The 13,212-nt window shown below is 36.1% G+C and overlaps 1 protein-coding gene across 2 annotated transcripts in view; it reads left to right on the top strand.

Annotated features, from left to right (window-relative positions):
• LOC117175802 overlaps positions 1 to 12,897 on the top strand; it is a 39,689-nt gene extending 26,792 nt beyond the window's left edge. The window contains exons 2-9 of one of the 2 annotated variants that reach the window (XM_033365552.1): positions 3,820 to 4,152; positions 4,231 to 4,635; positions 4,720 to 6,710; positions 6,906 to 7,167; positions 7,243 to 7,881; positions 8,333 to 8,806; positions 8,895 to 9,347; positions 9,840 to 12,897. In XM_033365552.1, coding sequence (XP_033221443.1) covers positions 3,820 to 4,152; positions 4,231 to 4,635; positions 4,720 to 6,710; positions 6,906 to 7,167; positions 7,243 to 7,881; positions 8,333 to 8,806; positions 8,895 to 9,347; positions 9,840 to 11,921 — 6,639 coding nt within the window. In that variant the 3' untranslated portion in view covers positions 11,922 to 12,897. Of the gene's footprint in view, positions 1 to 3,819; positions 4,153 to 4,230; positions 4,636 to 4,719; positions 6,711 to 6,905; positions 7,168 to 7,242; positions 7,882 to 8,332; positions 8,807 to 8,882; positions 9,348 to 9,839 lie in introns of both variants that reach the window. The other variant, XM_033365551.1, reaches the window with a different exon arrangement.
• The last annotated feature ends 315 nt before the right edge of the window (positions 12,898 to 13,212 follow it).

Here is a 13,212-nt window from a genome sequence, read left to right as displayed (position 1 = left end):
ATATAAAAGCTCACGTTAGAAGGGGTGGGGGGTAAATTATCTCATGAATCCTTGCAATAAGGAAGGTAGGGTCTAAATTTCAAAAATTATTGCTAGGTAATTAATGAACGTTCCCTATAATCGAGAAATGTCATAATTCTTCTCATGGATAGAAGAAGAGTATTTGAAGATCAAATACGATATTAGCAAACGAAAACATTTTTTTTCCAATTTGTAGTTGGCGGCAAGAAATATCAAATAGATTTTGATAAAATTTAAGAATTATTAAATCGTTCTAATTCATTTTTAGTTTAAATTTCGTAACTTATTTTAAATTGGAAATATTCCAGTTATTCTAAGAATTCAAAAATAAAAAAATGTAACTTTTTGCTAATGAAGTATTTCAGTTTTATAAAACTATAATTCTTTAATATTAGACAGTGTCGAAAATGTCAGGATTTGATAAGTTATAGTAAAATAAGCTTTAAAAGTAATTCTAGCATTAAATGATTACCGAATATCCAAAATAAAACACTATATTTCTATTTACGAGATTTATATAGTTGAATTTTCAATTTCATATCATGCTTCATATTAAACTAAAGATTATGAAAGTTTCTATGCATCATAATTAGAAAATAAATTAAATTTTAAATTTTACAGTTGTATTTTTATTTTTTCCAGTCTTAATTCATAAAACGATCAATACTATCAAAAAGAAAATGCTGACCCACTTTCAACTTTTAAAACTTATTTTATTAGAAGCTATCAAATCCTAAAATTTGTAGCACTGGTTAGTATTACGCATTTTTCCGTAAGACTAACATTAAAAGTTAAGACATTTTTATTTCAAGAGTCATTTGACACTTTTAGAAAGACTAGAGTTAGCCATAGTTAAATTTTCTAACATTAAAAATGAAATGCTACCTTTCAAACTTTCAAGACTTATATCTTAAAATCTTCAATTTCATATGATTAATCAGAGGAAAAGTTGTAATTGAATAAAAGTATCTTCCTCTTGTCAGTTTCTTTTTGAACCACCTGAATATATTTTTCACACAAACATAATTATTTGATAGTGACCTTAGGTGAAGTTTGTTATACAAATATAAGGTTTAATACAAAAAGATTCATTTTTAGACAAATAAAAATCCTCTCAACCTTAAATTTAAGAGGATTTGTTACATTTCTCTGAGTGATGCTTCATAAAAGGTTAAAGATTATGCAAGTTTCTAACTCAAAATTATAATATTTACTGTTATTTGGTAATGTTTCATTATATGGTTCTGCATCGTTAACTCTCCACGAGAGCAAACACATAATATCCACAAAACTTCTTACTCTATTTAATACATGCAAAAGGATCATTTCTTCTTGCTGATTCAAGATTAGAATGCATATGCTAAATATAATATGGTTTTTTTCTTTGTGGTAGTGAAATGCGATTTTTCTGCTTTCCACATTATTCCTATATTGGTCACTAACATTCTCGCGCCGTCACTCGTTACAAAAGAACTTCTCGACTGTGAAATGACTTGGCATTCAAGTGATTTGCTTCTTTAAACAACAGCGGGTCATCGGGCTATTGTATAATATTTGCTGACAAGTTAATGCGATTTTTCAAGTGCCTAAAAACTCTATGCTAATTTATTACTTATTACATTACGCAATTAGACTGCAATTGGATTTTAATCCCAATTGCTCACATTAGTATTTCTTGAAAACATTAAAGAAAATGCTCAAGTATATTGCCAGTAAAAAAACTTTTAGAAATCAGTAGAAAACTAAATGTTCTTAAGATGGTATAAATAGAAACTTTGAGTGAAGTATTTTTTCGCATACTCTATAGTAATTGAAATTTATATACAATTAGATCTCAAAAAGTCTATTTGGAGCCCGAAAATTATTTCTTTAATTAAGAGACACGTTTTACTGGGCCTTGTTTATTTATATTTTTAAGTATTACCTTATTTAGAACAAAACCTAGACAAAGATTTAACCAACTGAAATTCTACTTGGTGGTCTAAGGAATTCATCATTATGTGAATAAGTGCTGCGTCCAACCTAATGAAAATAGTTTTTTAATAATAAGATCACTTATTTAGATTTAATCCACTTGACATATGAGGTCTAGCTTCAAGGTAGTATCACAAAAAATGTCTAGGCTACTTTCTTGTCTAGAAAAAGTTACATTAAAATCACAATTGAGCTAGATAATTGTTCTACGTGCACCTAGCTTTTGAAATATAGTAGCTACTCTGATTAAATCTTTCACATTTCAACTAGAAAGTGGTTAATTTTGTACGAAAAAGAAAGGTATTCTATCATAAAGTTCTGTTTACGACTTTACTTTCAGGGTGAAGTAATACACAAAGTGTCAGTAATCCATAGTTTTCATTTACGACAAGTAATAATTAAATTCAATGTTTACGAATCAAATTTCACTCGTATTAGCAAAGATGAAAAAGAAATTTACGCGATTTTGTGTACCTATAAATTAGCCTGTAATCGTAGATATATTTCATGCAGAAATCATTTGAGACTTTCATAAACATAGACTTTTTTCACCCGTTTTTGTTTAAACCGTCGATATTAATTTTTTCCCGAATACTAGAAAAGCAACAAGATCGTTAAACTTTCAAACAGCAAGAATTTTTCTATTTTAATACATCTATAGATTAATTGGATTGAAGTATTTACGTTGTTAGGTGTTACTGATAACGATCTGCTTTCCTGCTTGCTCGAACTAGTTTATATGGAACAGAGTCTCTTTTAGAAGGTCGACAACATTCACTGGAGAATACTTTTTCAACACACATATTGACTCCAATTATCTGACGCAAAACTGTAATTCTGTATCCATTTTTTTCTGCAAAATAAGAAAATCTTGTTCACGAAGCTCAAAGACTCAGAGAAAAACGAATTTCATTGTTACATTCCTGTAATAATTTCATCAGTTAAAAGACATAACTTTACATTCTTACAGTTACTGTTTCTTTTTTAATTATTAATTAGAATGGGAGAGAGTGATGATTACTTAATACAGCATGTATTTAATTACACGTTATTTTCTACTGGTCATTACTGACAAAATTACAGTGGATGTTAAATTAGCAAGTAGATTTTTAGTTGCAGATACCGCATGCATGTAAAATACTATGGTGGAACACACCTCTCAAGACTAGAAACCATTTCTTGAAAGAAAGAAGGGTCTGGTTAAAATTATCCGTGATTTTCACTCTAAAACGCAATTTCCAGTTAATCAAATATAATGTTCTTTTAATTGGGCTCATACAAAATTCATAATAATGTAAGATTTGATATTGCAAAGAAAATTTTATATTGCAACAAAGATTCGAAACGCAGCATCATTCGTTCATTTCACTTTTCATTTGACCAAAGTCGTGTCACCAATTGTTACTACTGCGCATTAGGTGGTGACATCTTTTTCTCTTTCTATACTTCGTCCCGACCTTATCCCCGTTGAAAACCACAGGACCATTAGAAATCTCGACATCCTAAGTGCGGTTTATTTATTATCACGGTAATGAACAAAGCTTCGTAGATTACGTGCAAAATGGAACGACATTATTGTGGTTAACGTTCCCTTTCTTTTGTCACAATTCATCTTTGTTGAACTTGTAAATGTTCTCACAAACTTGAACAACGACTTCTAGCACGAGTTAGCTTGACTATTTCCTGTTTCTTATGACGTATTTGAGAGAATTTGCCGAAAATTAATCGGAATTGAGAGTGATCTATTAGCATTATCTATAACTAGTGACAGTAGTTAATATTTTGAAAGAAGAATATTTAATAAAAATTGAATGGTTTTTACAGAATGTTGGGAAAAAGTTGTTGCCCGTATTCATCGGACTGATATTTTGGGCACAAAATGGTGCGACCGAGAGGTGGTCTCGACAAGTGACCAACAGTGAATGGATACCTCTGGCAAATCCTAGAAGTAATCAAAGAAGCCAAAGTCAGCTGAGCGAAAATGGAGGTCGTTTGCCACCTGAATCGCAGCTAGGTCGATCTTCACAATTATCACTTGCACCTCCTCTTCAGCAGCAGTATCAAGATCAGTTATTTCAGCTTCAAAAAACACAAGAAAGCATCCAAAAACTTTTACATCTTCAAGAACAACTCAGAGCTCAACAGCAGTTGCTACAGGTACAGCCACTAAATTAAAAAGTTAATTACCATAAAATTGAACAAAATTAATTTATTATATTTTTCTTTCTTCACTAGTCTCAGGCCTACCTGCCCAGTGGATTTAGGAATCCGGAACAAGAGAAGCAGGCACTCCACCAGAGCACAATAGCAAATCTCCAAGCAATTCCACAGCTTGCACCAGAGGTTCTAGTACCCCCAGTTCCAGGATCAGAAGCACTTCCACCAGTATTTTCTGCTCAGAATTTCCACTTAGATGGTGGTAAACCACAAAAATTAAGAGGCCATGTTCCTCTCCATACACTGGATCGGGACCAAGATGGTATTGACGAAGATCGAATAAATGCTGAACAGGATGCTGGATCTCCAAAAGATTATCTCAGACAGGATGCTAATTATGAAGCTTCCAAGCATCTGAAGGAGGAGAACAGCCGATTAAACTTCGTAACACCGTCACCAGGACAAAATGGAAACGAAGAAGAGGTAATATTATTCAAATTTGATTAGAGGATTCTTAGATAGAAACGTATTATCTTAGTTCTTTTTAACAGAATAACATCTTTTCAGATTCAGCTAGTCTATGTTCCAGCTGAGACACTTGCTCAAAGGGGTCTCTCAAAAAATCAAAAGGGACGTATCCAAAAACAGTATCTTCTTCGACAGCAAAACCGAAAGGATCAAGGAATTCAGCATACCTCGCCGAACCCTAATCAGAGAAATTTTGCTCGTGAATTATTATTGCAGTTGCAGCGTAATCAAGAAGAAAAAAATCAGTTTTTCCAGGATGAAAGGAATAAAGAGATTGCAAGATTGAATGAAGAACAGAAGGAGCTTGATAGACAGGCAAAGGTTCACCAGGAGGCTGTTCTCAGGGAACAAGCATTGCACAGACAAAGAGAGGCAGAAAAGCAAAAGAAGGAACTTGAAAGACTAGAGGAGGTAGCCAAACAAAAAGAGTTGCAAAGACTACGTGAAGCCAGGGAAAAACAGGAACAAGAGAGAAGAAGGCTTGCAGAAATGAGGGCAAAGGAGGAAAAACGAAGAATGGAACAAGAAAGGCAAGAAGAACTTGCAAGGATTAAGGAAATAGAAGCTCAAAGGGAAGAAGAACGGCAGAGGGATTTAGAAAGACATAGAGAATTAGAACGTCAGAGAGATTTAGAAAAACAACGTTTAGAAGAAGAGACTCGTCGGAATGAATCTTACGCACTTCAAAGTCTCTCTCACTTCAGAGAGCACAATCGGGATGAAAGACCAAATGCACAACCCTTGATTCGTGACCCACAGCATCATCAGCACCTGACAGAAGTTACAAAGAATCTGAATAGCAACAGAAGACATAGGCTACGGCCAAAAATTTATCAACATCAGGATGCAGACTATCAAGACGAGATGATCACCACAACCCAACCATCACCCAACCAACCACCTCTATCCGTTTACATGGGTACAGCTCTAGATACTCGAGAAATTAAAGTAACAGATGTTCTACAACTTCTCAAAGGCGCCAAGACGATAGAAGTTCTTGATAATGTTGGACCTAATGTACCAAAAGTGTTTGTAGGTCCAGCTTATCTTGATCCTCCATCTGGATACGCGAAATTTGACTTGCCATATCTATCGTCAATCGAACATAATCGAGTTGAAAGAAAAGTGGACAAACTGCCCTTTTTTGTTGCCCCTCTTAGCTTCGAACCTCCTCCTGGTTATTCAAAAATCCCATTCCCAGCCCCTCACATTGGATCCGTCGTTGTCAACACAATTGATTTAAATTCCGAAGGAGAGAGATACGAAGACAATCGAAATCCTAGCCCATCTTCATTGATAGAACCCAATTCCTACGTTCTCAGTAGTCAACAGACTCCTAGTTATGATACAGCATCAACGCCCTCGTATAGTCAAGAAACGTTTGGTTCCACAAGGTACAGTGAACCTTCAACATCTAATGAACAAATTTCAACGAAATTGAAGTATAAGTTCTTCACAGAGGATAAACCTTCAACTCAATATTACCAGGAAAGGAAAACTCCTTCAGTAGTGACAACATCGACCTTTGAAGATGGAAGACGTTTAAAACATAGAAATCACTTTAGTACGATACCAACAACAGCTAGTTATCGCGAGTCCAGTTATGTAACTCCAAGCTATCAACCAAATTTACCTCAGAGCACTTCTAGGTACCAAGAAGATTTTACTAGTGTCTCGGAAACTCCATCCGGGGAACAAAATTACGATCCTCAATTAGAGCTAATAAATCAAGAGCAAGAACAGCAAATGTATCAGAGTCAATATACTGTTGGGCCTACCGGACCCAGCATTGGCAATACTTATTATACGAATTCGTTTGATCATGCCAACAGAGAGATTGTTAGTCCAAGTCAGTATAATTTACCTTCTGAATTGCCAGCTATATCGCCACAACTGCCTGGATTAGTGAATGCTTTGATAGAAAAGCATGATGACATCCCTCCTTTGACGACAACTACTTCAACAACTACAACTACGACGACAACTACTGAAGCAGCTACAACAACTGCTCGGAGCCGAGGAAGACAGAGGTGAGACGAGTTTGAAATTAGTTTAGGCGATAATTTGCCGAAAGATCTTTCCAATTGGAACCTTGGGCTTGGGTAAAATAACAACCGATAACCATGCATTTAGTTAGAACCACTGTTAGTGCCATCATATATTGTTAATCTAATACGTCAGATTTAATAATCACCATCACTTAATATTCTATTTTTTTACTTCAGGGGACGAGTTGTTCCTACCAGAGCCCCAACATTATCGCCACCAACAGGTAAGTCGACAGTAGATAGAGCTCGAAGACCGTTGACCAGATCTAGAACCCGTTTGACCACTACCACGGAAGAATACCATGAACCATCTTATGAACCAACGAAGGGTAAGATCGAAGATACCACATCAAGGTACACGGAACCAGATACTCGCAGACATCCTACTATTAGGAGTCAAAAATACAAAGGTCGCGATGAAGAAAAGATCCAATTCGAGGTACTACCAACTTAAAAACATTACCTTACACATCCTACTTGCTCTGGTTACCCATTATAAAATCACTTTTTACAGGATTCAAGTCATTCAAAAAATATACACGCCAATGATCACAGCACATACGAGACTATTTCAACTAGGGAACAAGCTTCAACCCAACAAGGAACACATTCTAACTCTCCCGTTTATCAAAGGAATGATTATTCCCCTACAACAGCTCCAATTGATAACTACTCTCGAGATGATGTTGTTCAAGATCAGCCCATGAGTGATATTGAATATACCAAGCAGCCAGTTTATCAACAGCATCGTCAATCTAATGGTCAATATGAATCCAGCTATCAATCTCCAGTTTACACACAACATCTGGAAAGACAGCCAGTCAACGGATTTAATTATCAAGCTCATAATAGTGACGAACAAGTATCAGCGACACCTTCCTCTCTGAGAGATTACTCATTTTATCAGAATGACAAAATTGGAAATGCAGAATATGAACCAGTGGGTACAACTGAAGTACCAGAACTTCCAAGAACGCACCATCAAGACTACTCGCATTATAATGATGCCGGTCTTCAAACCCAATCCAATTATAATGCTCCGGCCGATCACTATGAAAGAACTGAAAACATAAGGAATGAGTACCATCAGCCTCAAAGGGAGAAGCAGATTGAGTATGAAGTGCAACCAACTACTACAGAACTACCTTTGGAGGTAAGAAACTTTAATCAATGAATATAATCATAGTTGATAAATCGACAGGGTTCCAAAGATTAAAGTAGTTCGAAGAACAAAGGATCAAAATGACTAATATAATTGTATCGTCTTAATTATTTTCTACTTAAAGAAAAATCTTACATTATTTTCCAATTTTCTGATTTAATGCAGAGAATTCTATTTATATAATAGGAGATTAAACTTTGCTGAAGTATTATAAAGTCTCTTGCTAAAGTTTACGGGAAACTTTGTGCAATCGCGTGAGGAAAGCCGGGTCGATTCCGTCAAGATTCTGTCTTTGATAAACATCCTTGAAGTATTCCTCAATGACGGTCTAAAATTGTAGAGATAATCAAATCCTAAATAACTTAAACCATAAGAAATAGGATATAGAACAATATTTGGGTATTGTGGGATATATACTAGAAGAAGAAAAATTATTTTCCAGCTGACAACGCAGGTCACCACCACAACCACAACAACCACAGAAGCACCTGTTATTATCAGACAGAGAGTCAGAGCTCGTCTTGGTGGGCGAACCCAAAAAGATTCTACAGTTCAAACTCGTCCTAGAGGCTCAAATGACGAGTTCGTGAAATTTAGTGCAGTAAATCAAGATTCTGGAAGATCATCATCAAGTACCAGTAGTCGCAACAGAGACAGCACTCCGTCCCGGTTAAGGCCAAGAATTCGCCCACAATCTCGGGACTCACCAATACAAACAGAGGGTGGTTATGTGAATATTCAGGCTCCATCGCAATCCAGAAAATCCGTCAAGACATCCACGACTCCAGAAACAGTAACTGTATTTGAGGGACCAGACGCCGAACAGGATTATGGTTTCATAAGACCGCCAAGCTTCCGACCGGCACAAACCGAAGAGAAATTTCAAACTGTTTCCTTCAGAGCTGGACAAACCCAGGTGCAGTATTATTTTAAACGATTTTTCGGGTTAAATAATTTTAAGAATTTTTCTTTACACCTTTTTTGTTTTTCAGGGGCGTTTACAGAACGAACCCAGTGATTCTGCAACAATTGTAGAAACGAATCCACCGGCACAAATTTATAATAATCGTCAAAAATACCAAGCAGCTAATAGACGCCCACCTGGCCTTAAACCTTCATCACTTCGCACAACAACGATCAGGACAACGACCCCTATTCCTGAAGAGTCACCTTACACTGTGAAACCCAAGCCGAAAACTGATGAATTGAAAACGACGAAAACTCGAGGAAGAGTGCGACGACCGGGAGCCAGAAAACGACTAACTACCACGACCACCACTGAAGCTCCTGTAGACGATAATAACGAGTTACCTCTAGATGAGAATTACCCGAGAATTGTTCAAACCGTACCGCAGAGTGTCTCTAATCAACAGGCATTGTACGAACCCGACGACGAACAGCAGTATTCTAATTACAGAAATACAGCGAGTCGACTACACGAACTGTCCGGAGAAAATGTAAGATTTTCAACAGGACATTTATTCCTAAAATATTAATTTTATTAATTTAAATTTTGATTAAAAATACTTTTATTATTCACTTTAGTCTGAAGCAGTATTATGAGATCATTAATAATTCATTAACGGAGAAAGAGAAATATAATACATACTTAAACAAAATTCTACCTTGAAATTTAACTTATTTATTCTCTACTATGTTTTTTTATATTGGTTCGGTTTCGCGTACGCGGTACGTAGACATAACACGTGTAGGGGTAGAATCGATTGTCCTGATTTCATCTACTGCAATGCTCGGTTCAGTGATCCACTTTATTTTAATGCAAAAGCAATCCACTGAGTATTCTGGAACAAATACTAATAGTTTCCATATATTCTTAGATATTCTTTGAAGATTTTTTCTAAAATTTATAATAATTTTAATTCATTACGATATTTATAGAAAATTATTACAAATTTTTTTCCAATCTGACAAAGCAATTTATATTTCAGTACCCTCAGGATTTTATTTTAAACTACGGCGTTCATTCAAATCAAAATTCACGCCGAGATGAATACGATCAAACTCAGCTCGCAAGTAATTTGCCTCGCAAATACAATCATGGAGCTCGTACGACAAAAACGCATTCTCCTCGTCTACCATCATCTGATATTTACGAAGCTGAAAGTCAGTGGTCCACAAAATTGACTGGAAATTCATTTCAGCCAAGCTATTCTCTAAATGATTCAAGGGACCCAGCTCTGAAAACTGCAGGCAAAGTTAACTCTGAAAAACAATCAGACTTTCCGGAAATTATTACTGTCGGTCCGGAAGTTCAAGACTCCATCGCCGTAAAAGTCTCCTCAGACGATAAAGCTGTCTTCAATGCGGAAATGACTTCAAGTGCAGAAGCACTTATGATGGAGACCATGGAGTTTGGAAAGAAGACGAATTCTGATGAAAATTTGGAAGAGGAAGCGACTACTATTCAAACAATGCTTCCGATTTACCAGGAAAAGATGGGTATCAATTCGGAAACTACGATTAGAGATGCTTCGACTGAGAGTCTAATGGAAACCGATCTTGAAAAGATAACAAAGAAGGCGGCCGATCCTTTAACTGTTCGAAAGACTGGACACCGAAGAAGAAAAGTTCGAGTTCGTGTTAGACCTGCTGTTGAGGATTTCGTAACAGCAGAGTCTCAAAATTATGGTTCTCCTTTCAATAGTCTTGCAAGAGATTCCTTCAAACCCAGTAGATACCACCATGACTACTTTTACACTACCACTGAATCATCTCCTCCAACAACCCAAAAATCGTCCGAAAAATCAATTTTAGATGATTTTTTTCAAGAAATGTTCAAGGGAAGTGACGGACCTAACGATGAAACTACTGCAGCAACTGTCTCTTCTGATGAGATTTGGACCACAACTGTATCTCCCTCAAATTATGAGGAAGAAAGTACCACCTGGAAGGACATAGTCACTGACGTAGCACCCGTTTCAAAACCTTTGACAATTCTGACTAAAGTAGAAGCTCAACCAGTTGAAGTTCTTCGTCTCGAAAATGGGGCTAAACCAGAAGACAAATCAATGTCTCTGGCAGAAGGTGATCCTGAAGATAAATCCAGAGAAATAACAACTCAATCAGTAACTGAATCAGTGAATACATCAGATGATACCTCTTACTCAACTGAAGCCTCTCAACGAAAAGAAGAAGACACTTTTACCTACAAAAACAATTTTGACAACAATTATCAGATTGACGAAAACTTCAGTAATACCAACAGTGAATCTAAAGATCTCCAATTCTCCATGGAGGCGTCCAAGGGGTTTCAAAGTGTTGAAGGAAATCTCGAAAACGAGATGCATCATCTAGAAATTTACGGACAAGGTTTAATTACCAGTGATCAGGATTCAGTAAAAAAATCCGAATTTGCTGATAACTCCGAGGATCCTATATTGACTTTCTCTGAGGCGCACCCTAAGAACCACAGATCCGAATGGAGTGAGGTAAAGTACCCCACAGATAGATCTCTCTACGACTTTGCAAAATACGGTTCCTGGAACTATAAAAACTTAACAAATACGGACCAAATAAAGCCCGAGAACAAAGCCAAAGAAAAGGAACCTCAGGAGCTATCAGACTACGTTCAAGCAATTTTTGACAGCATCAAGAGTGCTGACGAGGAACTGAGCTCCAAGCAAAATTACACCTATCCTTCTAATGTTGGTACAGATCTAACGACTCAAGACTCAGTTGCTGATGAGTCAACACAAAGTGAGGTGACTAGAACTTATGTCAGCCCTGATTTTTCAAACCCAGATGCTGTTACAGTTCCTCCTATTTCCGAAACTACGAAATCTGATAACATAAAATCCGAGACATCAGTCAAATCAGAGACATCTGTTAAGTCTAAAGCATCGGCTAAATCTGAGATTCCAAGTCAAACCGAGGAGCTGAATTCTGGTATTACAAAGTTGGGAAAGGTCTTGAGGACATCGACAACTACGAAAGTATCGCACATGACCGAAATCTGTTATCGGGGTCGATGTGTGATGACTAGGCCAAGGAGAGAAGGTCACGCGAGATGAAGGAGAGTCACGAGATTCGATTCAAATTCACCAACGGTTCGATTCGTTGGAGGATTCGCAATTTTTAGGGCTGTGGGTGAGATCCTTGAAAAGGGAAAGAAACTTGGATTGTCACCCGCTTGTCGTGAAATGCCGTTTATAGAAAAGCAGCAAAATTATCGAACGAAGAGAGAGATAGAGACAGAAAGAGGTAGAGGGCGAGAGACAATGTCTATGATCTACTCTACTTCGTTGATATGACAGGAACTAAGCTTTGTATTTAACTAACGCATAACATTGTGTAACTTATCGCGTAAAAGGTATTCTTAAGAATATTTAATTTAACTACCCAGTTTGTAATAAATCTGTGTGTGATAAGACGAGAGAAATGTATTTTGTTAAAAAGTCGAAAAAGGAATCAGCTTCTTTCGTTTTTATTTTCCTAGAGCAGTCTGTATGGAGACGAGAGAGATTTAACTGTTTCAAGAGAGGTTTCACTCGACAGACTACTTTAAACGTAATTTTGAGGACTCCTCTTTATGAGTGGAGCACTTGGAATGCGGAGAAAATAGCGAATGAAGCATGTAATCGTTTTTGTTAATGTTAGACTCTTGAATGGTAAGATTTTTTTAATTTAAGCTTTTTGTAAGGTAAACAACTTTAACTTGTTGCCTACTTGATTTTTGTATATAAATGATAAATAAAATTAATTCCTATTTAAAAATGAAGTACATTGTCATTAAAATGCTTTCACACTTTCATTCTTGGTTGAAGATGAAGCACGATTGAGGAATGATATAATTAATCTTAAAGGACAAATAGAGCTTCGATTTTTAAATAACGATTTTCGTTTAAATAGGAAACCGAAAAACTATTGTCTGAAGATCGATGCCCTGAGTATTGTCGCGGAAAACCTCACGTTACTTTTAAGAGAAAATCGATGTTACAGTGCCATTCATAGCTTATGATACTTAATAGCCTTTCAGACTTCATCGCCTCGAAAATGGTAATAAAATGGATTTCCTATTTTGCACCTCATTTTCACAGTTTTAAATCTTTTAAATCCATTAATCCTGTAAACTTCCTTGGTTCAAGGAGATATAATCGTCTGAATAATGAGGCCATCCTACAAATTATCGTGAAAGAAGCTGCTTTTGAAACTACATACAAAAATTATTGGGAAATTATTGATGATGGAGGCCTGAGTTCTCATTGCGCGTTACTTTAAAGTTTTGAATTTTGTACAAAAATATTTTCTGCTTTGAAAAATTACTTAAGTAGTTGCTATAACCGTTTAACGTTAATATTTTAA

This window comes from Belonocnema kinseyi, chromosome 7 (assembly GCF_010883055.1).
Source record: "Belonocnema kinseyi isolate 2016_QV_RU_SX_M_011 chromosome 7, B_treatae_v1, whole genome shotgun sequence".
In the NCBI taxonomy this organism is placed as follows: domain Eukaryota; kingdom Metazoa; phylum Arthropoda; class Insecta; order Hymenoptera; family Cynipidae; genus Belonocnema; species Belonocnema kinseyi.
This window is presented reverse-complemented; position numbering and strand designations above follow the sequence as displayed.